At 36.8% G+C, this 27,824-nt stretch overlaps 1 protein-coding gene across 15 annotated transcripts in view; it reads left to right on the top strand.

The window, feature by feature from the left end:
* LOC5570893 (dual specificity tyrosine-phosphorylation-regulated kinase 2) overlaps positions 1–27,824 on the top strand; it is a 414,629-nt gene that overhangs the window by 275,221 nt on the left and 111,584 nt on the right. For all 15 annotated transcript variants that reach the window (XR_002500512.1, XR_002500511.1, XR_002500510.1 and 12 more), the window contains one exon: positions 26,383–26,635. Coding sequence is in view for 12 of the 15 variants with exons in the window: in XM_021844970.1 (XP_021700662.1) it covers positions 26,383–26,635 (253 nt within the window). In the remaining 3 variants the exon portion in view is untranslated. The remainder of the gene's footprint in view (positions 1–26,382; positions 26,636–27,824) is intronic.

Here is a 27,824-nt window from a genome sequence, read left to right as displayed (position 1 = left end):
ATTCTATTCGGACTTTCTGGTTAAGTGGCTGTGGAAATCCCTTTGAGAGTTATGTTTGTATTATAATGGAAATCCCATTGAGGATTTCGAAGCAATTTTGGAATTATTGAAGAATTATTTTTATACTTATACATAACAAGATTACATCAGAATGTGTTACAATTAATTTAATAACACACCATATTACATGAAGTAATAACAAATTTTATTACAATCCTGTTCTAACTAAAAAATAGTTTAAGCTAAGTTCACGAATATAACAACATTATATCAAAGGTTGTCATGATAACAAGACATGATATAATTGTGTTTTATCGTGTGAAGAACATTTACTAACAACGTGTAATTTTGTCGTTTATTTACGTCACTAATTGTGATGTCATGTTTTATAGATCTGACGCGGAATCAATTGAAAAAAAAAACAGCAAGTCTAGGTTCATATGGCATCAAAAAATGTTTAACCAGTTGAACTTGCATCACCCTTCACATTAAGTGTACCGTCGATGGGGGTGACAATGGGTCTAGGGGGTGAGATTGGGTCGAAACGGAAAAATATGTTTTATGAAATATATCAGCTAATAATGCTGATATTATTAAAGTTAAAAATTCATATGTTAGAGAACATATTATTACACAAAATTTATCACAATATACATTTTAAGAAATTGTAGTTTTTGTAAAATATGTCAACAAACTTGTATGTTGAAACTGCAGAAAATTTACAACATTAAATTTCTCCTGTGCAAAGTATCACGCATGTACTTTAACCTCTATTGTTGTAATAGTAGCAGGTTATTAGTCTTTTCAATACACTTCACTCGTATTTTTTGGAATCTTTTCGATTTTTCCACAAAAAAAAAATTTTTTTTCGGTACGGTGTCTAAAACATTAAAAATGGGGGTGAGATTGGGTCAAGCAAGAACGATTGTGAATGGAATCACAAGTCTACATTTTTGTCGTTTTACGGTGCCGTGTGTACTGTTTCATCATTGAGATGTGTGTATCCTTTCTAAATACAACATCGCTGAACCATCCAACAAGTCTGTTTGAGGATTCCGTGCATCGAATAACAATGCTACGCATTTCGACAACTTCTCAAACCATCAACTGTTTTTCGAGCACATTTTTTTATATTTTATTATTTTTTAGTATTTTTGTATTAAAGAAACATCTTATAGAAGTACAAATGAGTTGGATCGCTGAAATACCGGGATTATGACGTTAACAACTGCCTGAAATCTTTTGATCGTGGAATATCACACCGAAATTTAACTATTTGCGAAGGTTTAAAATAATCACTGTTTCAGTACACTTTTGACAAAATTGAAAAGGCTTCATGGAAATGGGGATGAGACTTTGAAGACAAATTGAAGGAAAATAAAACAAGTAAACTTATGTAAACGTGACGACAAATGCTGGGCTTACATAGTTTTTCCTTATAGCTCTTCAATTTTGTTGGTATAATCGTACTTTTAAGTGGGTTTATCATACTCGTGAAATATCTTAGATGTCTTTTCGTCTTGTTTCGATCGTATTTCATCAATATTTTTTAGCTGTGAATGGTTTTGCAATCATATTCTCAAAAACGAGTTATTTCAATTACAGTACCCCAATGACACCTTCTCTATGGGGTGAGATTGGGTTATATTTCATTCACTTGTAGAGCCGTAGTGAATAAATATTTTTCTTTAATTTTTGGACAGTTGTTAATGTACCATCAAAGTACATACACACCAAATTTTAAGTTTTTTGGAGTTCAATTGCTATAGTTATTCAATAAATAATTCGTACATATCCTTTTTTGACCCATTCTCACCCCCAACGACGGTACCAAAAGCCTCAATCGTAGAGGCGTCAGGTCTATTCCGGTGGTTTGGTTCATTCATCATTTATTTAGTTGAAATCTAAACAGATAACACTTTATCAACAATTTCACGCCACAACACTCGGTTCGTGGCCGCATTTCTCCATCCTCGGTACCGTGATGCATCAATACCCGGACGCTTAAGGTGACACAAATGTTCGAACTCTAATATGAGTGTGTTGTTTTAGGACATTCTTAATGTAATATTGTTTAATAAATTGTTTCAAGCCAGATCTTCACGAAAGTGATGAACTTTTTGGTAAAAAACATGATTTTAATATGAAAATCATTCAAATATTAGAGCATGTCTTGTCTATAAATCCGGACACCTGATGAAAACGATGTCTTTAAATCCGGACACTTTTGAATCGATATCCGGACATCGGTATTATAGTATGTAATATTCGTTCAATTCAAATAAAATCATATCAACACACAATGAAATATCAATGTTTAGTAAATTTGATGTCCACTCTTGCCCTACAATTTGAAAAAGAATGGCACGTTTGTAATATAAGTGGTTTGATTACCTGAAACGAAGTACATGTTGCTTGAACTGCACTCGAATTGACTCAAACAGTTGTCATTAACGTTGTGCACAATTTATTTCACATTAAATTTAATTCTGATAACTCACTATGCTTCCCCTAGTTATTTTTCAAGTTTTCTCTTACTTGAATTCCTGAAAACTCACTTACACTAGTTGTACGTTGGTCTTCTAGACGATGTCCATATCTTAAAACAATGGATCGTAATCCGGACAGTCTTTTAAAACACCGATAAATATATATTTCCAACTTATTTATAACAGTGGAGTCCCCAAACATCCAAATTATCTCTTCTAAAACACTTATGGTTGGAACTTTTTATAAAAACATTGTTCACAAACTTTTTCTGCACTCAAACGATATTCGCGCGTTCACCGATCGTAAAATTTGAGTTGGAGCTGGACCGCGACGAGATGACGTCCTACGCGAACAAATAATTTGTTTTTATTTTTATTGATTATTTGACGATGGTTACTAGATCAGAAATAAATGTTAAATGATTAATATTGTTAAAGGTAAAATGAAAGAATAAAACCCAAACATATTATCACCTTATTATAACTTTAATTTATCAATAGCACCAGAGTGTCCGGATATTGGTACCGTCCGGATTTTGATTCACCACGGTACTGCCCCACGCTCTTAAAATCGCTGCACACTTGATCCGCCTACTTTGCTCGCTGCGCTCCACGCCTTCTTGGACCAACCGGAACACCATCTTTGCAGTGCAGCCAGTGGTTCTTAAAATTTGACACCCACATTGATATTGCACCGCACATTTTCCTAATTGGCCACTTCCCCCAGGACACCTAGAACCCACTATAAATTGATCAGAACATCTTATGGTTCTGAATACATTCACGGAAGCATCATATTAAAATTTGATGCCCATTTGGATATAGTTCCGGTTGATATATACATGATTGGAAAAACAAACGTGACTGATCATGTTTTCCGGAACAAGTTTTACGGAAATGGCCACACATCGGAAGATTTCCAACGAATCTTATTGCGTCCATCTGCATTCAGTCTTCGATTAGATCTAGTTTCATGGAAAAATGTTACCATCCATAGAACGTCGGACCGCACAAAATTTTAAGCGACAGAAAAAAGGTGTTTTGGACATGACCTCGAAAAAGCCGGAACATCTCCGATGTCCGGTGGCCACTATGCATAGTCAGGCAAACTTTGCCATCGAATGCTTCCAGATGCATCCAATTTCATCCATTTTTCAAAAAGTTATGAGCATTTGAATTTGGGCAAAATTTTGTCTATCCCCTGTACTTTGTCTTGGTCGCATTCACCACCAGTCTATTTTGCTGCCTCGCGTTTCAGGCGGGTGTACAGGGCTGCCATCTTTTAAAGTGTTCAGCCGACAATGTCCATATCATCCGCGAAGCAAACAAATTGACTGGATCTCGTAAAAATCGTACCCCGGCTGTTGAACCCGGCTCTCCGCATAACACCTTCTAGCGCAATATTGAACAACAGGCATGAAAGTCCATCACCTTGTCGTAGTCTCCGGCGGGATCCAAATGAACTGGAATGTTCGCCTGAAACCTTTACACAATTTTGCACACCCTCCATCGTCGCTTTTATCAGTCTCGTGAGCTTCCTTGAAAACTGTTCTCGTCCATGATTTTACATATCTCTACGTGGTCGATACTATTGTATGCCGCCTTGAAATCGATGGAAAGGTGTTGCGTTGGGACATGGTATTCATGACATTTTTGGAGGATTCGCCGTACAATAAAGATCTGGTCCGTTGTCGATCGGCCGTCAACGAAGCCGGCTTGATAACTTCCCACGAACTCGTTTACCACAGGTGACAGACGACGGAAGATGATCTGGAATAATACTTTGTAGGCCACATTTAGAACGGAGATCGCTCGGAACAATCTAATTTGTCGCCTTTCTTGTACATGGGGCATATTACCCCTTCCTTCCACTTCTCCGGTAGTTGTTCTGTTTCCCAGATTGTGCCAATCAGCCGGTGCAGACAAATGGCCAGCCTCTCCGGACCCATCTTTATGAGTTCAGCTCCGATACCATCCTTACCAGCAGCTTTATTGTTCTTGAGCTGGTGAATGGCATCCTTAACCTCCCTCAAAGTGGGGGCTGGTTGGTTTCCGTCAAAACTGACGAAGGCATTTCCTTCGTTGTCCCATTCAGGTGCTTTCAGCGCCATTCAGGTGCTCGTCGAAGTGCAGCTTCCACCTTTCGACCACCTCACGCTCATCCGTCAAAATGCTGCCATCCTTACCCCTGCACATCTCGGCTTGCGGCACGAAGCCGTTGCGGGATGCGTTGAGCTTCTGATAGAACTTTCGTGTTGCTTGAGACCGGCACAGCTGTTCAATCTCCTCGCATTCCGTCTCCTCCATGTGGCGTTTTTTCTACCGAAAGAGCCGGGTCTGCTGTTGCCGTTTCCTTCTATAACGTTACACGTTCTATCGGGTCACTTGCTGCAGCACCTCGCTGCATTCTTCTTCTGCAGAATCTGCCTACATTCCTCATCAAACCAATCGTTCCGTCAACTTCGGCTCACTTACCTGCTTTTACTGTTCTCCAGAAGTCCTCAAGAGGGGCTTCCTCTAGCTCACCCTCTTCCGGTAATGCAGCCTCGAAGTGCTGCGCGTACGCAGCTGCGACAACCAGTTGCTTAAGCCGCTCTAGGTCATACCTGGGTGGCCGTCGGTACTGTACGTTTTTAACGATGGAGAGTTTTGGCTGAAATTTAACCATCACCAGATAGTGGTCAGAGTCGATGTAAGCGCCACGATAGGTCCTGACGTCGATATTGTCGGACAAGTGCCGTCCATCAATCAGAACGTGGTCGATTTGTGATTCTGTCTGCTGTAGTGATCTCCAGGTGTATCGGTATGAAAGGCTGTGCTGGAAGTAGGTGTTACGAATGGCCATATTCTTGGAGGCGGTGAAATCAATTAGTCGAAGGCCGTTTTCGTCCGTAAGCCGGTGGGAGGGTCCTGGCCGGACAGCCTCTATGTCCGGACACTAGACGTTTTTCATAAACCAAGAGTAGTTTTCAAACTATCGCGTCATAATGCAATACAAAACGCTGATTCCGTCGAAAAAAAATTTAAAACCACTTATTATTTGATATGATCCATGGAAAACACATGCTATATCTTTATTCTACGATATTGGTAAGAATTTCCATCAGCTAGTTTTTTTTTTATTTATTAACGAGATTTTTAGCTATAGGCTAGTTCATCTCGGGACCAACAGCTTTACTTACCTTCCGAAGGAAGTCGTCACTAGAACTTTTTACGTCATAAGTGACAATCTTTGGGATGGGATTCGATCCCAGGTCCTCGGCGTGAGAGGCGTGTGTTCTAACCACTCCCGTTCCCCATAAACTGGTTCACTTGTATGAACTTAGTGAATTTAATGTCCAGGCATAGACGAAACTTAAAAATTAATTCAGAGTTTATTATGAGCATTGATGACCGTACATTTCGTAGAGATTCAATAAATGAGGCTTTGGATTAGCTTACCATTGTCAATGTGTACAAATCTTGAGTTCAATTTTTTAAAGTCATTAACGGTGCCGGCCACGTTCTTACGGTTATCGGGGTAGGGAAGGAATGTTAGTTATACAACCAATGTTACTAGAGGCCGAATATGCCTCTGCATCTCCACAGTCATGTCATGGGAAGGACATTGGGTTAGTATTATAAGGAGAAGGTCTATCCATCTATCTATCTATCTATCTATCTTCTACCTTCTATATAAATAAAAATGGAATGGTGTTTGTATATCACGAAATGGCTTGAGAACGAGTTAACGGATTTACCTGATTCATTCACTGTTGCATTCGTCAAAGATTTCGACGTGTATTTGTGAGGAAAAAGTTTAGGATTAGTCTACGGAATAGTTGAAAAGACTGAAGAAAACCTGGGTGATGTGAATTTAAAAAGTAGAAGCATTAGCCGTAGAAGACTAATGATTTAGAGCATGAATCAGAGTGTTCAGGTTGATACGAAGGTCAATTGAAGTGAAAATATCAACGAAAACTTAGATGTTAGAAAACCACGTTCGAAAATTAGAATTGACGTAACTTTTAGCTCTTGAAGTTTTTATGATATGGTGTCGAATCTGATACCTTGATATTTCTTTTTGAATGGGCTAGAATCAATGTATGGATATATTTTCTGAATTGCAATGAAAATGTTCAAACATATTTGTTTTGCTCGCGTATTTTGCATGATGTTCATTTTACCACTTACCATTTGGCCAGCTGTTGGTAAAATGAACATGGGCATCGTTTTTTTTGCTAGCGATAAAAAGGTGTAGAAATTTAGCTATTCTAGTCTGAATTCGTGTTGCTGCTTCAGATGACATCCCTATTTTTGATGATGTGCGATAGAACTATACAAGTTCATTGATTTTCTATCAGAAACAAGATGATATTCTTAAGGTGTTTATTTTACCACCTCTTCCTCTACTTGATGATAATACAAAGTTTGCCGGGACCACTATTTGAATCATAAATCTATAAAATCAGTCGAAGTGAAAAGAAAAAGATTTTGTCGATATGAACATCCCACAATTCCAATATTTGACCTTTGACCTCGTTTCAAATTAAAAAAGCCAAATAGCTTTAAACTCATCTGCGTAATTTATGGTTGCAGCCTAACGTTGTGGATGGCTAGTACGTGAAAAAGAATGCAATGGATCGCACGTGTCTCAGTACGTTTAATGTCTAAATATGCTTTTCATATTGTTATTTCATCTCTTCGCTTTTTGGCACGACCCAGTGAGTAACTGTAATAAGTTAAGATTTGCAGTCCATTAAATACGATCCATTACATCCTTCGGCTCATCCAAGTTAAAGTTCAAATTTTAATCGATTCGAATCGATGTACAAGAAATAAAGATTCCTCGCTAATGCTAGTGATGATGGAGATGATGGGTGATGAAGTGAGTGGAGTAAAAACGGTTATGGAAATATTTTCCGCCAAATCGACTCCGGACGTGTGCCGGGCGCTGAGAGTCGGCGTCTGCCTGGGTGGGACCTGAAACGGAATATGTAATGGGATCATTTGATGGGACATGCCATCGCTTTTTACGATTATTAAATCCACTGTGGATACGCTACAAACAGATGATTTTATGATTCGATGTTGCCTTGAGCTGGTGTAATTTGGTAAAACAGTGGCAGTGGGAGGGCATTTGGCGAGGATTCCAGGATTGGATGTTAATGACAGCACAAAACTTATCACACTGAAACTTTTTGTGTGCACTACATGTTACGATGAATGAGCAAAACATAAAATAACCCAAGCATAAAACACTAAGAAAACATTCGCGTGGCATATGGAAAGTAATGTCAAAAACGGAACCCCCGCTTGCCCCTCCTAACAGCCGCCTAGGATATCGTTGCTCTCCGTCCGGAAAAGCGTTTTCAACATTAATTTGAGACATATTATTTTCAGCACAATGCTTCCGGAAGCAAGAACCTTCCGAGGAGAGCAGATTTAATTAAACCAATCAATAATTTACCTTTTTCTGAGCAACGGATCGGATGTTGAATTGGATCATTTTTGCGGAAGGTTTACGCCATTCTCCACCTGGCACACAGAAACAGGTAGCTAATGAAGAAAATTTGATTCGATTTCCCGGCTGTTTTTTTTTCTATTTCTTCTATCTGACATCTGAGCAATTATTGGAGCTTTTTGTTTACATACGTCCGCATTTGTTGCATTTTCAACTGTTTCGGAATAGGACTATTGATTTTTATATACCTATATAAACGAAAATATAATGAGAGATAATAACGGACATTATTTTATGAAGGTCTAAGCGCCATTTTGTTTGATGTAATTTGGGTAAATGAGCCGTCGCGACGGATATAATACGACGTTTCTGCATTGTCTGGGTCAATAATCGATGCTATGAAGGACAAGGCTGTCAGACTCTAGGAATGATCACCAAAGTTTCATTGTGTAGGAAGTTCGTTGCGTCCAAAGCCTTAATTGCTACATGATATTGATTTTTTCAGAAACAATTAGCAATTATCAGTTTTGTACTATTAACTATGCATCAATCAGTAGGCGCACATCCATTAACATGTGTAACAGCTAATGAGAGAACTATTCAGGTAACTATTTTTAATATTCACACGATGTTGACAAAAAGGTAGCACGCCAACCTCTTCACATTCCATGCAAAGAATATACGCAATGCATGCAACTGAAATCAGTTTTCTGGTCAAAAATATACCACGCTTATCCGTTTGTGGGGTGTTTTTGCTATCTTATCTGCCTGCAGTTAGCCGTGAATTGAAATATGGGAATCCTCAATCGACGTCACAATCGACACATGCGACACATATGAAGCACTGCCGTCACAACATGAATCATATGGTATATCGGCAGTAACTCACGCAAAGTCAACAGTATACCTTGAACTTACCCTATGTTCTTGGAAATTTAAGATACACCGAGACACCGAGACTTACACTGCTTCCTAGTTATCAGTTTGATGCATAAGTTCTTTGTATTATATCGCAATTTTCGTGAAACAGAGATCCTACTTCTGCGTATTATGTTTTTGTTATTTTACCTGAATAATTTTCCCGTTCAATTTATTCCCTCGTTATTGAATCCAGATAGTTGCCGTTTTATTGTTACAGATTTTGATAAGCTCAGAGCTGTAAACTCGCTTTTCAAACAACTTTATCGTAAAGTTTAACTGAATACTCATACTGAGCTAATCTGTTGGGTCTTCTATTATTTTTTGTTTTTTTTCTGATACCCGATTTATAGAATGGTTCTCTGCAACCATTCTATAAATCGCAATGTTTGCTATCTCGTAATGTTTAAACATGATTTTCACATGAAGGTGGAAGGCTTTTAAGGGACCTTCTTTAACCTAGTGGCAAATTCATCGACTACAAAGCAAAGTCGAGCTGAAGGAGTCAGGGTTCGATTCTCGGTCGGTTGATTTTTACATAATGGAAATTTCCTTGACTTTCCATTAAACTGCAAACCAGCCTCTCTCCCAGTCAGTGACGTTATACCAAGAAGTAGAAAAATGATAAGCGAACATTTTGACTGGCTTTCGTTTTAATGCATATCAGAAGATGGCCATTTTTTATTTATCTCGCTTTTACGATAGGGTCGGGTGTCATAAGGCATAACGGTACTGGTATAATTCAAACTATGATGTTTCAACTGGTAAATGTAGGAAACATTTAAACCTTAATTATGAATATGTAGCTAAGAAGAAAATACGAGAGTCAGAAATATTGAAAACGAGTCAAGAAAAAGTCGAAGCATAACCTAAAATGAACAGGTAAGATTCTTGCTATAAACGTTATGCAGGACGTCTATCGATACTTTTCCTATCATTTGTCTCATTTTATCATTACAGGTATACCTCGATTTAGTTGACCCTCGATTTTATGTACTTCATTTTATGGACATTCAAATTTCATGCTATGTTTCATAATGATTCACCAATTCTGAACACGCGTTCGGTAAAGTAAACATTTGTAAGAAGTTTACCAATTAGAGCGCTATGATAAAAGAGTGATGGGGTTCCATTTCGTTGTAAACATTTTATGTATATACAACTCTCTTGCAAGATCCGACGATTTGTTTTTTGTTTGGGATGAACCCCTGAAACCAGTTTTCTTTACTTTTTGTGGTATACCCGTGTACGTCCCTCCTTTTTCCATAATTTTGCAAAGGGCCTCTTTAGAAAAAAAGTAGTTTGAAAGTTTATTTACAATCAAATAACTATTTGAAAAGGAGAATTTATATGTCATCAAAAGTAGAAGTTCTAACATTAAGTTTTTGATAGTGAAAAAAGGAACATTTTTTCAATACGGCGAGAATTAGTTGGACCTGCTAGTCAAGATAATGTACAAGATTCAAACAAATAGAATCTCGTACTACACTTGTTCATGCATATATATATATTGTGATTGATTCTACCCCATCACCCCGAATCCCATTACCCCAAATGTCATTAACCCGAACTCCATTACCCAGAATTCCAAAACCCCAAAATGTCATCAATATCATCATGTCAAGATAATTTAAATTCGGGGAAATAGCATTCGGGGTGATGGAATTCGGGGTCATGGTACGTTCAGGGTAATGGAATTCGTTGTAAAGGCATTCGGGGTAATGGGGTAGAATCAATGTGATTATGAAGACTTCAGTGCAAACTCATTAGTACCTTTTTGACATTTAAGCTTTTCATTTGGGGTTTGTCCCAACTAGCGAACCCCATTTAGGGGCACTTTTTATGTCTAATGTCAATATTATATGCAAAAGGATGCTTCAACAATCCACCACAATAAAAATCGTAAGAATATTCGTTTCAACACTTGAAATATTCACAAAAATGTAGATTTATTTTAGTTTTCAAATAACCCTAGAAGAAAATAATGTTTAATAATTTGGTAAATTTTACCATTCCTTTGAAACTTCTGATAGTACTCAACAATTCGTGCGCGAAATAAAATTTGTTTGTGAACAATATTATTGGAAAACAAAATATATTTTACTAGTTGAAGTAGCGGAGAAAAATGAATCACCTTCATTTATGCCAGAATATTTTTTTATAGTATAGTCAACTTAGTGTACCATGACAAGTGGAACACTTTGCTAGATAATAGGTTGAACCTAGTGTCGCAATTTAATACTTTAATTACGTGGTCTGTTAAAGTAGATGAAAAAAAAATGAATTTAGTACTATACTATTTAATTCCATTAGAGTTTGTATCCTTTGACAGATACGCATATTTCGACCTCAACTGTAAGGCCGTCTTCAGTGTCGTGTACTAGACTTGACTGAGTCGAGTATAGTACACGACACTGAAGACGGCCTTACAGTTGAGGTCGAAATACGCGTATCTGTCAAAAGATACAAACTCTAGTGAATTAAATAGTATAGAACTATCGGTTTTTCATCTGGATTTAGGTATTCCACTAAACAGCTCGAAGATTTATTATCGTGGTCTGTTTATTATGTGTTAGGTGTTAGGTCTCCAACAAAAATAACCCGCTGGAATTGATAATTTCATGCAAAACTTATACAGTTTCCTTTTCCAATATTGTACTGTTCGTCATTAGCTCATTTCTATATTGTTTTGAATAAAAGTTATACGATTGCATGAGGTGGCACATATTGCCCGATATGGTTGGTGAAGATGCAGAAAAACATGGTTTTCAAAAACGTTCCCAAAAAAATCTAGTTAGTGTTAACATTGATTATCGATGTAACATGAAAGTATAAAACATATTTTTTGTGTGAAATCTTGAATAAAATCTAAAATTATGGATATATCTGGAAAAGTTCTAGAATAGATATCTTATGTCAGAATTCGTGGAAGAATCCATGCAGAAAACAAATAAATGAATCCTAGAAAAAAGGGGCTGATAATATTTTAACCTTCCGGTCGTCGCGCGTTTTGCCACCGCTAGAACCACCACGCTGTTGTTGTGAACGAAAAGCGAGGTTTTTTCAGCAGTGTTATACAAAATACAACAGCGCGACGACTGAAGTGTTAAAACGTTATGAAAAATTCAAGAAAATGTTATAAAGTCAACTCTCCCTTACTCGATATTGAAGGGACCATCGAGTTAGGGAGGTATCGAGTTACAGAACACAAAACCAGTGCAACTGCGATTTAAGGGACCATCGAGTTAGCCAAGGAAACCAACTTTTACTATGGTTCTCTAACTCGATATCGAGATACGGAATATCGAGTAAGGGAGAGTTAACTGTAGTAGAACATGCCTGAATTTGAACCATCAAATCGATTAAACCCACTATAATAATCACATTGAATAGACATGATGCCATCATTTTTCCAGTGACTTTCCGTTTAAACATAATGCAAAAATATTAAAAAAACCTAAAAGTAAATTAAATCATTTTGTCAGGAGTTCATTTAGTTTTCCTATTTTTTCTTCAAAGATTTACTCGTTCAAAAATTCTTCAAAATCTTGTTTGGAATTCTATCATGAGTTCTATACTCATCACCTTTGAAACCTGTCAAGAAGACACGAGGTAATAACCCGTTTGAAAATCATAGGTTATCCTCCAGACAAGAGTTTTACGAAATCCTCAAAGAAATCTTCCAGGAATTAGTACTGTAGTAGTAGTCGAAATTCTTGCCAAGACTCCATCAGATTTCAGCTAAAAAGGCGTCAAAGATTTTAGCATGATATAACTAATAATCGTGATATAACTAACACATAGCTCATAACTCTACTAGCCATTCTTCGCTAGTTACAGAGAAGATGCGGCACTGAAATTTTATTGTTTATCAAGAAAAAAAAATTGTAATAGTTGCACAGACCCTCTGAAAAGTCAAGGAGGTCCTTTGGGAAACACTGTGAATTCTTAAGCATCTTCACCAAAGACCAGTATCAGTTACTCGTATCCCAGTACCAGTTACCAGTACCAGTTACTCGTATCCCTAATTATCTGCCTATATATTCATGGTCGCATATAGTTTGTATATAGACCGTTTCCTTGATCGCTATTAAGAAGTAGTGAAGGCTTCTGTTTGTTAATTTCTAAACTTTCAGCAACGTCTATTTTCCAAGATCTTCATCTTCGTGCGATGCCTATGTTATCCCTTGTCATTTGATGTTCATCCTGGAGAAAATGTTCGGCTTCTTTTGCTTTGAAGTCATACGCTTATCCCTTTCTAATTCCTTGCACGCTTTTTTAACATCAGCAATGTTTTTTGAATTTAATTTCTAGAGTTCCTTTTGTTTACCCTATATAGATTATATTACAATGAAGCCATGAAATTGTTTATATTCCTACCCTATTCTTCTTCTTTCTGGCGTTACGTCCCCACTGGGCAGAGCCTGCTTCTCAGCTTAGTGTTCTTATGAGCACTTCCACAGTTATTAACTGAGAGCTTACTATGCCAATGATCATTTTTGCATGTGTATATCGTGTGGCAGGTACTAAGATACTCTATGCCCTGGGAAGTCGAGAAAATTTTCAACCCGAAAAGATCCTCGACCGGTGGGATTCGAACCCACGACCGCTACGGCTATCTGGGCCCCAATTCCTGCCCTATTCAGTTTATTTTTTTATCCTTTGTTGATCCTGTGTTTGTTATCTTGCTATCGAAATTTACCACTACTCTTTTAATCTTAAATCCTCTTTCTCGATAGTAAATGTTTTCATACTTTTTTCTCTATATTTGTTTTGCTTATGATTATTTAAGTTGCAATAGAAATAAAAATAAATTTTAGTCAACATTTTCATGGCTATTTCGATGGTCCCTTGAACCGTAGTTACATTAATTTCGTATCGACTTACTTGAGTACTGTATTTCTTCTTTCAAAATCATTATATTTTTGTATAAGTTTAATCTGTTTCTGTAGTTTCTTTATCAAATATTTTGATATTCTACATACAGCTAGAATAAAAAAAAGTGTTCTGGGGATCCCGATTGTAACAATATCCGAATCAATTCTAGTGACCCAGTAACCCAAAAATCGTTAAACAGAATAGGAAACAGCAAACTCACTACGATTAGTTCCACCAGTGAATCGTCGCACTAGTTGATTGCAATACACTGTCCTGGCATTCCTCCCTTGAATAGGGTACTGACTGACGAAGCTCTGCTGCTGCGTGATTGATCATTAGTCACCGCTTTGTCAGTTCCAAGCATCACTATAAATATATAGGGTGCCGGTGCCATTAGTGGGCTACTTAAGCTATAAAAATCATAACAAAATAACGAAAAGCCATACCAGAGATCTTTTGGCGTCAACAGAAAGATTTCAACCTCTACTATATGGGAAAAATATAAAAAGAGTGATAAAACTATTTTTTTAACATAAAATCGCTTGAGCCACTATTGGTACACGTGTTCCAGTAGTTGCGCTAGTGCTCCAGTAGTAGACGTTTTGGAATTATACAAGGAATTTTAAACAAAAAGGCAAATTTTTACACAGGTTTAACATTTTTCCCTTCAAACAGCAACTAATATCTTTCGAATGAAGCATTAAGAACATCTCTGGGACTGTTCTTCATTTTTATACATCCATTTTAAAAACTGCTTCCATCCGTTGATCCACTACTGGAACACGACGACAACTATTGGTGCAAGGGAGCAAATTTTTTGCGTAAAATTAATTATTTATATGACTTTTTGATGAAATAAAAAGCTGAAATTTGGCAAATCGACTAAACTAGAGGCGATCTATCCACCAAAAATAGCACATATCGTTTTTATCAAAAAATGTACGTTTTATTCCATAGTCCAATCTACTGGTACATAACAACCATTGGTACCGGCACCCTAGTGGTTATTGAGATAACAAAGGAATGCGTTCTCAATTCGGTTGCTGGAAGCTATCGCATTCATATGTGCGTCGTAAATTAAGGCTACGAACGTTTCCTGGAACGCTTGAAATGTAGGGGTCAGTTCTCCAAATTTACGATTTATAATGTTTACGATCGTAATTAAAAGCAATTATTTCTCGCTGACTAGTATATCTGATGCCGCATGCTTTAAAGTTCATAAAGACGTTACGCAACCGGCTTGGCAGCTTATTCACGGTGCAACTTGAAAAGTGCAAGTGATCTATGACCTGCAAAAGGTAAACTCCGTCGTCGGACTTATATCCAGTGCTTCAATCTCCGTCCAGCTCGAAATGCAACACAAAGCAGATTTTGCCTCTCTATACTGGGAACGAAGGAGACTCTTATCTGTAAACAAACATGCTACAAAAGGGGGAAGTGGCGATGCACAGTGCTCGAGATTTAAAAAAAATCATGGCAATAATTATGCATTCTTACTATTATAGTGTTTTTTTTTTTAATAAAATCCTGTTGGGGAACATGACTTAGGGTTGCAGTCCCTGTTTCAACCATAGTTACATTATTTTTGTTTCCATAGACCAAAACATTTTTGTAGGCAAACTACGCAACCGGAGTGTTTTCCATTCCGCAGTTTCTGATGAGCACTTGAACAAGATATCTCCGTGGGGAGCGACGTATAGTGAATCAGTTTATGCTATGCTAAAATTTATATTTGAAAACTGGGTTTTTGCCAGTTTTTTTAAACTACACCTTTGTGTCTTTGAGGGGTCTAGGCTCGGACTGCGGACATAAACAAATGCTCGTGTGCCCTTTATGCAAACTTCCTCCATTTGTCGGCAGCCGAGCTCAAGCCGAGCAATGCGATAACTCGACGCTGTGGTCAGCTGGTCGCAGCAGCTTATCGAGTCGTTCGGCTCTGGTGACTGCAGGTCCGGACCGTAACCACGCCGTGAGTCTCTCTAGCCTCTATTAGGCGGACCGAATGGCCGTTCATCGGGCCGCCAGCTGTTTTGTGTGGAATAGCGCGATAGCGGAAAATGGTCATTTGTGTGAACAACGACCAGCGCACAAATGGATCTGTTGTAGGTACATAAAGGCGGACAGCGCCAAAAGCAGTAGCAGCAGCACTGTGTTGAACGGATTGTTACCGATTGGGTAGTGGCAACAAAGGGCAGTCGGTTCGATCTTGATAATGGTGGGGAAATTAATCTGAAAGAAAGTGTTCGGCATTCAAAAGAGCATTCAGTTTTGTTAACTTGTCATCGTAAATGGATGATGTAGTCGGTTTGTTTCAGTACTTCCTGGCTTATTGTTAGAACTGTTGATCAAAACGTTTTTTAATTGAAATTCTCAATGAAATTTTTGGACTAATATAAAATACTGACTAATCCCATTAGTGTGAAAACTGCTATTGACACAACATTATATTGTAGATTTTTTTTCACGAAAATTCTTCATTTATGTGATTTGTATTGCCATTGATGTAATATCCTGGTATTCGTAGTTTTCATAGACTTCCACAAAATTATTGTTTTTAACAAGACGTCAACATGTTTAAAGCAGTATCAGGTTATTTATAAGCAAAAATCTATTACGAATTCATCAAAAGATTTTGAAGAACAACTTTCCAATACAAGGATGATCAGATTTTATCGACTCCTTTTAAAACTTGCATTTGACTTTCTTTTTACATGTAAAATGAATATATTAGAGTTCTTTTGGTTCTACGTTTTGCTTTTTTATGGTAAAATTTAAATGATTAAGATGAAACAGCTTGCCATCCCAAACTGCACAAAACTCATCAAATAAGCATCGAACTACAGTATCTTTTTGTTATAGCTTGGTACACTGGCATAACACTAAATCAAGAATAAGAAGTTTTTTAATTGATATTACTTCAAATAAGTGCTTCGGAAAACTTGAATAGGGACAAAGGCAAAAGAATCTAAAATTACAATCTTATAGCAATTTTTGAACAAAAGCAATTCTGAATTTAAATTCAAAGTTTTCCATAAAAAGAGGTTGATTTTATCGAGTGCATACATCTGTAGGGGAAAAGCACGACAAGAATTCTGTGACAATTTTCAGATTTTCATACAAAGTAGGCCAGAATATAACGGGTCGAAAACTACTGCTGCGTCGAAAATTGGTGCTCTTTCCCTAATACAGTAAAATCTCCATGAGTTGATAATAAAGGGACAATCAAATCGAGTCATGAAACTCATGGAGGTAACTGCGAACAATTATCATATGAATTCTTCCTGATTTTTGAATGTATGAAACAATGCTGAGCAACGGACAAATACATTACTGCACAATAAATTTAAAAATATTCGTTAATTTGAACAGAGACCAATAAATAGAAGAAGATTTATTAACACTTAAAAAAAAAAAAATGAGGGTGTTTTAAAAACTACTATTGAAGTTTTTCGGCAACATAACATTCTTTAGAAATTGTATCTATCATCTCAAAATGAGCATAAGCATTGATGACCGTACAGTTCGTAGTTGCCACTCCGTGATTGACTCGAATAATTGAAATTGTACAGAGAACCTACAGATGCAGCCTGGGAGTAACATACCATCTCCATTTAAATGTACAGTTTTGAGACCTCCAAACTTAGTAATGTAAATAACGACGCCGGCCACGTCTTTACGGTCATCGGGGAAGGGAAGGAAGGTTTGTGTGACGTCCATTGCTACTAGAGACCGAGATCACATCTGCATCTCCATGGTTTCCACAGGAAGGGGAATTGTTATTGGGAGGGTTCAAAAGCTACATGTTCAGGATTCACCTTTGTAAGTGATGCGATTCATATAGCCTCACTTAAAAAAAATGTGCGATAGTGCGTCGACATTTTTAATATCGAACTATTCAAAGGTTAAGTTTAATAATTGAGACAAATGAATAATATAACTGTTACATGTACCTCAATTTTTTCACAAACCAGGAATAAGGGCTTATGCCGACACTCACAGTGACGAACCATCCATAGGTTGTTTAACGTTTAATTAAATGTAACATTACCACGATGAACTCGCTTGCTTGGGCTTTTCACTCTTTGTGACAATTTCCCTAAAATGAAAATAAAAAAAAAATCAAATTATGGCGTAATTAACTATAATAACATTCCAATCAATTCCATCCGAACTTTACAAAATCTAATAATATAGTAGTCTTGAAATTTATATGAATACGGACACCAGGAAGCAAAATTGTATTTCTTTTTCTCATATGATTCAGTCGTATGGGTTTAAGTGTGGCATGATCAATTCAAGGTTTGGTAAACTTTATATAAGCAAAGTGAACATGTAAAATTTTACTGCTTCTGTTAAAACAGATTAGAAGACAATTTTTTAAATGAAAGCATGAGATGGTGATAAAAATATGTATGAGAGAAATACAAGTTTCCATCATTTTTAATAATATAGGACAGATTTGTCCGTTTGGTCCATCTAGCTCAAATACAAAACAAATTCAGGACATGCCCATCATGCAAGATTTTTCCTTAGAGTCCTGTTGGCGAGTCCTGATGCCGAGAACTCTTACCACGGATCTGTAAGTCTGAGCTTCTAAGGTTGAAAGTGGACTTAGTTGAATAAATTCATATATTTCGTCGGTTGGGTCCATATGGCTCAAATACAAAACAAATTCAGGACATGCCCATCATGCAGGACTCGTCCTTAGAGTTCTGTTGGCCAGTCCTGATGTCTAGAACTCTTGCCACGAATCTGTAAGTTTGACCTTCTAAGGTTAAAAATGGACTTATTTAAAAAAAAACATATTTTTCGTCAGTTTGGTCCATCTAGCTCAAATACAAAACAAATTCAGGACATGCCCATCATGCAAGATTTTTCCTTAGAGTCCTGTTGGCAAGTCCTGATGCCGAGAACTCTTGCCACGGATCTGTAAGTCTGAGCTTCTTAGGTTGAATTGGACTTAGTTGAATAAATTCATATTTTTCGTTAGTTTGGTCCGTATGGCTCAAATACAAAACAAATTCAAGACATGCCCATCATGCAGGACTCGTCCTTATAGTCCTTTTGGTGAATTGCGGTATTTGAACCTACTTTAGAGCGGTCATGAAAGCCAGTGGCTCTGGTAATGCTTTCGAAAAAATCATTGTCCAAAATCTTAAAATTTGATACATATATCGATATGTTGCCGCACGTGTTTCCAATTGGCCAGGAACCTACTTTAGAGTGGTCAAAGCATTTAACGGCACTGAATATTCTCCCGGAAGCACCATCTTGAAGTTGTATGCCCATTTGGATATAAATCCGGTTGATATATACATAATTAGAAACACAAACGTGACTTACCATATTTTCCGCAACCAGTTTTACGGAAACGGCCATATTGCAGATGATTTCAAATGAGTCTTAATGCGTCCGCCGACATTCAATCTTCAATTGGTTCTAGTTCCTCTCAAAAATGTTAACATTTTAGATCTTCAAACCGCACAAAATTACAAATGTGATTTAGACATGACTTCGGAAAATCCAGAACAATATACATGGCCAAACGAATTACTGATACTAAATTAAATTTGCCATCGAATGTTTCTGGATGCATCCAATTTAATCAATTTTCCTAGAATTTGAATTGGGGCAAAATTCTCAATTATTCGCCCTATATGGTACCGTTCGCAAATTACGTAACGTTTTAGGGGGTGTGGGGAAGTAGGTTCATACAAAAAAATTAAATTGGGTCAAACAAAAATATTAAATTGTTCATTCAAAAAACGATACGGTCGGTGAGGGGAGGGGTTGATAAATTTTCAATTTTAGCGTTACGTAATAAATGGACGCTGCCTCTCTTGTACATCCAGCCTAATTTTGAATTTTTCTTTTGAGTAATCTAGTCATCCACGACCGTTTCCATGGAAACTAAGGTTCATGTGTCGACGGTCTACCTAGTCACGACGCTTGTTGCTATGGAAACGGCCGATATTACACAGGCAAATTTTGAATTTTTCTCCAAGTGATCTAGTCACCCACGACTATCGATGGGCTTTGCGATCTTTTTCATTTATTCGCGTCATTCGTTATTTTTCTCTCGAAAAGTGTGGCTCGCGTTGGTGTGCTCTGCGATATTGATTGTGGCCAATCAGTCTCAAGATTGCGAATTAAAAAAATCACTAGGTTTTGCACTGACATTGCTGAAAATGTATCAGCATTCTTTTCTGGATGTAAGTGCAAGTCTTCTTCTTCTTGGCATTAACGTCCTCACTGAGACAGAGCCGGCTTCTCAGCTTAGTGTTCTTATGAGCACTTCCATAGTTATTAACTGAAAGCTTTCTTTGCCGAAAAAGTTGCCATTTTCGCATTCGTATATCAGTGTAGAACTAGCCCTCGTGCGTTAAAATACACTCAAATAAAGATTTAAAAAAAAAAAAAAAGCATTCGTATATCGTGTGGCAGGTTCAATGATACTCTATGCCCAGGGAAGTCAAGGTAATTTCCATTACGAAAAGATCCTGGTTCGACCGGGAATTGAACCCAGACACTTTCAGCATGGCTTTGCTTTGTAGCCGCGGACTCGCGACAGGCGACGTTGTTTAACACGTAAAGGAATAACAATAACAACAAAATCGGGCGAAATTTCCGAATAGTCTTTGCTTAATAACTTTTTTCACAAGCATCGGATTGCTTTGCGGTCTTTGGCAATGTTGTTCATCGTTGAAATGCCTATCGAGGTCTATGTTTAGAATTTTTATAGAGGTCAATGGATGACTTCTGGCGATTTTATTTTGCAAAACTAAGTTTTCCCATAGTAAATTCCATACAAACTTTGAACGGCTGGCTCTAAAATATAGTTTCACCGATCGAGCTGAAATTTTGCACAGTTGTTATGGGACCCAAATGCAATCCAAAAAGTGGTCTGGAGCGAGAATCTTTTTTTTTTTTCATATAACCGTGTCCCAGGCTAATGGGTATGTATGGGTCACATACAAAGTATAGATATACCCGAATGAATAGCAACATTTGTTCTTTGTTTGTTTAAAATAAGAGATAAAATAACAAAAATAATAACTGATTTTGTTTAGCATAAAAACTAAATCATAACATATTTTGCCATTGTAATAACAAAATAATAGCAAAAATATAGGCAACCGTGAATATTGATATTGATATTGATAACAAAATAATAACTAAATTCACGAGTAGATCAAAATAACGGTAATTTTAGTTCTTTGACTTTAATATCTAAATTCAGCATGATTCAAAAATAAACTTTTAGCTTTCCTGCTAAAAACTTGCTTTTTGAATCTACAAACAAATAGTAAAATGAGCTATTATGGCAAAATTTGATATTGGTTTGTTCTCATGAATTATTTGAATAAAGTTTTCAAATATAAAAATGATGACATATTTTACTATGATGGCGATGTTTGTTATTCTTTAGATATTTATTGTTTTTAGTATTTTTGCACAAGTAACAAATTTTACCATAATAGTACATTTTGTTATTGATTAGTTATTACATTGATTTCAAGTATAACATATCAATGACAGATTTTGCTATGATAGTTTGTTTTGCTATTGATGAGCAATTTAATGTCATATATTAATAACATAATAATGGTTAAACTAGATATGAGTGCAAAATTTGTTCTTATTTTACCATTATTTTGTTATTCACCTCTACCCGGGTAACTATCAAAGCAATATTGATGACAAGTATTGAAAAAAAACATAAACTATATTAAACACTGCTACTATACATCCACAGCATTATCTTGCGCTAGATCGAAATGACCGCTCCGAGGTCTTATCATCATATGGTTCTTAGAGGATGATGTGACAATATCCTAAAAATGCTTAGAGAACCAAAAATGTGAAAATAAAATATAAATGATTCCAATTTTAGCACGGTATTGTCTTTAGTAACTGCAATTTTCGATCATGTTCCCAAAAACGGAATCCAACTGTACCGTAATCCGGGGGCAAATTGATCACTATTTCGAAACTTTTTGTCATGTTTTTCTTTGGAATTCAAATATTGTCAATTTTTTTCGGTTAAACCAGTACTTCATTGATCTGTATCAGATTATGTAGTCGTTTTTTGATGAAATAAATTTTAACATTTCATAAAATTAGTTTTAATATCAATATTTGAAAATGACCCATTGGGGCGAAATTGATCACTTTATAATTAAGCATATTTTAGAATGTAAAATTGCCCTATCTACTAAATTTGAGTCTCCTGAATCTGAAAATGATGTCAAAATTCTTACAACTTGTGTATATCATCATTTTGTTGCAAAATTAACCTTTGTAAATCTGCATAATACGCCTAAATGTATGCAATTTTCCTTGAAATAAGCACGTTCTTGAACAATAAACGCTTTTATAAACAAACAACTGCTCTTGTAATGCTGTACGATTTCCAAAATGAGTTCAGTAGCTCATACTGAAGCTTACACAACATTTTTAGCTCTCAAAGTTTGTATGCAGGCTTAGTACCAGCGGATTGTTTAGTACCGACATTTTCAACAGTATTGCTGACACCTTAAAAAAATGTGAATATTTCTATGCAAAACTGACCTTAATAAAAATAAAATAGTTTAAAATTATCATTAGACATCTACAAACTAGAAAATATGGAATGTTTGTTATGCCAACGAAGTATTAAGCATCCTTGAAAGGAAATGCTATTTGGTACCGACCAGATCAAATTCACCCCAGTGATCAATTTGCCCCCGAATTACGGTACTTCAGTTTGTTACTATACAGGTAATATTTATAGATCTGTATGGTCTTGAGTTTTGGTATTTTGCGTCTAATGAAAAACATAATACAGTATGCTCTATTCGTTTTCCATATTTTTCTGCTCGGGTTTGGTTTTAAGCCTTTGCTGCTGAAATTTTATGATATTTTATATCATTGTTTCTATTATAATTATGATTGGGGTAGGTGTACCAGTTATGGCCATAGTGGTTCCCTATTTCGCCATACGTGATATCTTGAATGCCTTCACATTTTGAAAAATCTTTTGTGTTTTAGCAGTAAAACAAAGGATGAATCTTGATGTTAAAACATTCGAAAAGATTAAAAATGTAAAAGTTATCCAAATTTTGAATATGTCCAAATAGGGAACCACTATGGCGATAACTGGTACACTTTCCCTATTAGCTTTATTAGGAAGATTTTCAGCCCGTGGCAAGTCACCAGGATTTTCTAGAACTCTAACCAAGGGCTTAGAGAGATTAATGTCTGGGAGTTTTATGAAAAAATTACGTAAAATATTGTCAGAATCAATTTCCACAAAATCATGTCTCTTACTTTGTAAGAAACCAGCCCACGTCTAAGTAAGAATTCTTCTTGATTCTATGAGAAATGTGCCAAGAATTTTATCAGCGTCATGCCAAAGATGTTTTTTTTTCTGTTATGAAATCTTTAAGAATACTATCTAGCATTCAATCTTGAAATGAAATCTTTAAGAATACTATCTAGCATTCAATCTGGATTCCACTCAGAATCATGCAAAATTTTTCTCTGACTGTTGTTTAAATTTCGTCCCGAACTCAGTGGTTATCATAGCTAGAACTGTCGCGTCCTGTCCAATATTTTATGAGAATTTTGCTCAAGTTTTAAACCATTTACAAAATTCTGAGTCAATACCGAAAAAAAAATGTGTGACATCTGCTTATTTATGAGAAAATCTGGTCTAAAATGTGTGAATTCCCTTCCAAGATTGTTTTAAATTCATAATCACGATTCTGTGGAAATCAAGCTTATGGGTTGTCCATTAAAAATGTGGTCATATTTTTGGATGTTCATACGTGGTGGTCTTTATTGGTCTTTTATATGCTTCTTATATTCTTTCTTTTGTTGAAACAAAAATTTTAAGATTAGCATGGACCATGGTCATTGGCCAGAACACCTCGTTTTTGAACAATTTAGCCTATTCGCAACAATTTTTGCTCAAGATCTATAAAAATACAGTTTTTTTTTGTCAAAAAGTTAAAAACTATAGAAAAGATTTTGTTCTAGGAATCTCATTTAAAGATAACCAGTACAGCGTTATAACAGGAATTTTCAAAAGTGTTCGTGGAATGACATTGACAGAAAATGAAAGAACTCCGGGAGAAGTTTCTTGCAGAAACTTCATCATAGGAAAGTTTAAGGTGAAAACTATTGATTTAGAAACATTCGGTAAAAATATATCAGATTATCATGCTGCTAAGCAAAGGAATTTCGTGTTCTGATGGAAATTCCAAAAATAATTATGAGTAATAGCTTTTGTTGCCATTTACCTCTTTTCCCGATAGTGTTGCCGATGAAATTTCTGGCAATAGGGTAACTTTGGTCCCTTTCGGGAAATTGTTTTAGAAATTTATACTTAATGACACAGAGTTACCTGGTGAAAAGCTTACTGAAAGAAGAAAACAAGAAAATTGGATGATAGCTGTAAGCTTCGACAGGATTTTTGTCTAGTTTGGTACAACCTTGACATTTTTTCGGGAAAGTATGCCACCTGAAAACATTTCTTAATCAGAACATTTATAGGTCAATCCCAAAAGTGTATTCATTAACGAAATCGTTCACTTGATTGAGAATAAAAATTCTCGTAGTCCTGGTTGTTAACGAGTTTTGTGGTTAACGATCTTTAAATATTATTTCAAACATACTTTCTGGAACAGAAATCTTGGAAAAATTGTGGATTACATATCAATGGGAATTGCAGCTTTGGATTTTTGTGTAGTCTTGGTTTGTTTGACTATTGGTTCAGCAATAAATAACCAACAAAAATCCAATTCTGAATTTTATACAGAAAATCATGACCTCGAAATTTCAAATTAATTTACGAAAAAGGTAACATCCAACACAAGATTGAGAACCACTCCAGCTCCACTCAAGTGTTTTAGTATTCTAGACAGCGTGAATCTTTCAAATTGCTCATGTCAAACCTCAAACCTCGCAACACATATCCTCAAGAGTCAATCATACAAGTCTCACTCAATAGCTGAACATTTGTCGTCTCCATTAGATCCAAAGATGGTGTTAATTCTATACCCAAGAAGGCAGTCGCTGAAACGCTCGATGCTTGATGATTGATTGCTTGTCAGCAACGCACGATATAGCAGCTAGTGCTGCACTTTTAATGGTTGCGTTCGGCTTCTGGTATCCATCAGCACGTGCTCCGTCAAACAAACAGTCAACAGTGCGGTTGCTGCAAGTGGTTACGCATATTTCTACGAAAGTGGAAATATACTTCCCAATAAACCGATCAACGGAGAGCGTTTGGCTCATGGGTGCCGCCATCACACCGGCGTGAACGAAATCGAAAATGAATGAATCAATTAAAGCACAATTACAAACAGTGTTGCACTCGGTTGAGCTATGTTTCCGAAGGGGGGACCCCGCAGCTTTTCATCGGAAATCGCCGAAGAAAGAGGTGCGAGTTTTGTGTTCGAAGTATGATGGGTGGTGTTGTTTGCTTATTGGTAAATTGCTCGGTTACCTTCCTGCTGGTTGTGACAGCTTCAGCCTGCGGTGAGCAGTCGGAGTGGATTGTGAAACTGTTTTGTTAATGAAATGGAATCCCACCTTCACGTGGTATTTGTTTCAGCCACAACTCATTCATGGCTGTTTTGTGGTTTTACCGTGGTTAACTTGTTCATGGGAATAATTTAATCGGTGAGATGAGTTTATAAGTGGAGAGACGTTAGAAAGAATAATTACTGAGACGACCTAGAGTCTGGTGTGTGATTTATGAACTCTCCAAAAGTTTCTCAGTTAGATACAACCGAGGTACGGCTTCTAAGAACATTTTATTAGAAGACATGCAAAGTTTCCAAGTTTGCAAAAATGCCATGAAACAGAATTGACATGGAATTTATATGACATTATGTATTTGAGAGATTTGAGATTATCGATGTGTTAATTTGTAGAAGTGGAACTCCCTTAGCCGAGTGGTTAGTGTCTGCGGCTACAAAGCAAAGCCATGCTGAAGGTGTCTGGGTTCGATTCCCGATCGGTCCAGGATACTTTCGTAATGGAAATTTCCTCGACTTTCTTGGGCAGTGAGAGTATCATCGTTCTTGCCACACGATATACGAATGCGACAAATGGTAACTTTGGCAAAGAAAACTCTCAGTTAATAAATGTGGAAGTGCTCATTGAACACTAAGCTGAGAAGCAGGCTCTGTTCCAGTGAGGACGTAATGCCAAGAAGAAGAAGCTTGAACAATTTGTTTGAACTATCGTTTTTTTAGGTCCCACTTGCCCCGGGGTACCTTATAGAAGAACAAAAAAACTGCTTTTGAATATTGAAAAAATAATGATGAATCCTTCCGAAAAACGGTTTGTGCTCCCCAACAGCGCAGCCTTCTCGCTTTGAGCTGCAATCTACAAATTTACTTGCATCTATAGCATTTTGGCCGACATCCACACACAACAACTTAAATGATCTAGATTGCATAAGTGCCACTGCATGAAACGTGAGCCAAACGAAAGCGAAGGTGCTCGAATCTCAGAGATCAAGTACGAGTATTGCCTTAAGCTAGGCAACCACATATACTTATTAATAAACGATCTTTCCCGACACGCTACTCTGCGATGTTTTCCACTTGAAATGCTAATCGAGCTCTTTCTCTCTCTGCTCTCCCGCCTCTCACCCACCAGGTTCAGCTAGACAACGACAAGTGTCGTCGTGAGCGGGAACCACATCTGTCCGGATCGCGGCTCGATCTTGCCGGCCTATGCATCACGGCGCGCAACACTTCCAGATCCAGCAGAGGAACCATGGTCGACTCACACGGCAACGCCCTGCCGCCGCTCAGCCCGTCCAGCAACAACAACTCGTCCTCGTCGACGGCGGCCAGCGAGAGTGAGCAGCAGCAGCAGCCACAGAGGCCGGTCCCTCTGACGCCCAGTGGTAAGTTTCGCACTGCATGGGAGAATTTTAACGTTCGATGATTGCTATGATACTGTTATAAGCTGCTATAATGATCTCTATAAGGTTTTTTTTTTCAAGGATTCCCTCACATATTCTTCTAAACCCTTGTGATTAATTGAGGTTTTAACACCTTCGGAAATTTCTCAAAAGATACTCAAATGAATTACAGGTCGGACTCGATTATCCGGAGACGCGATTATCCGGGATTCGATTATCCGGAATTTGTTTTTTGATATTCTTGTTTTTCAATTTTTATGTATATATCTGAGATAATTTGGTATTGAAATGTTCAATATGAATGGTTAGATTTGAACGTATTTAAGAAAAAGAGAAGGGGGGTTGAAAAAGTGTTTTTTTTTTGTGTATGCTTATAAAAAAAATGTTTTTTTGTGAAGACCCCTACTGTTCCTAGAAATAATTTCTGGCTACGCCACTAATAAAACAACAAAAAAAAGATAATATTTAAGTTCTTTTATCGAAAATTTAAACTTTTTTCTTAGTGATTCGATTATCCGGAGTAAAATAATCGATACTTCAAATAATCGAGTCCGACCTGTACTTCTAACACTTTATAACAAATTTTTCCACATAGAACATCCTGAGTTCTGTCTGTGATTATTTCAAGAGATAGAAGAAAGCTCAGTTGCTTACCATTCTCCGCCGGTATCGCGTGAACGATCTGCGATCACACTGTTTTAGAATATAAATACAGTCCACTTCGAATAAACGGGTTTAATATCAATTGGACGAAGTGCGTTTTTAGTGATCGTTTCACCAGTTTTCGAGTGCTTATCACGGCCGAACAGGTGTATTCGCGGGTGCGCACGTTAGTGCAAACTCGGTAGTCACCGAACAGTATTGTTCTCCTAGTTTTCGTCTACGTATCTGTTTGATTTTTCTAAGTTTTGTTGTTTATATTAGTCAAGGATGTTTTTTTTCTGAAGAATTCCCAAGAAATTGACGAGCGCTCTTCATGTGAAATGGTTATCCTTCCTGGATTTTTATTCTTTTTGAAAATATTCCTATACATATCTTCTCCGATACTTCCAGGATTTGCTGCACACTACAAACATTGGTTTTAATAAATATATCTACATTAAATATACGATTTTCAGGAAAAATTTCTTTACAATTATATTTACGAATATTCCTATTCCATCAATTACTC

This window comes from Aedes aegypti, chromosome 2, assembly GCF_002204515.2.
Source record: "Aedes aegypti strain LVP_AGWG chromosome 2, AaegL5.0 Primary Assembly, whole genome shotgun sequence".
Classification (NCBI taxonomy): domain Eukaryota; kingdom Metazoa; phylum Arthropoda; class Insecta; order Diptera; family Culicidae; genus Aedes; species Aedes aegypti.
Note: the sequence above shows the minus strand (reverse complement) of the source record. Positions and strands in the feature narration are given on the sequence as shown.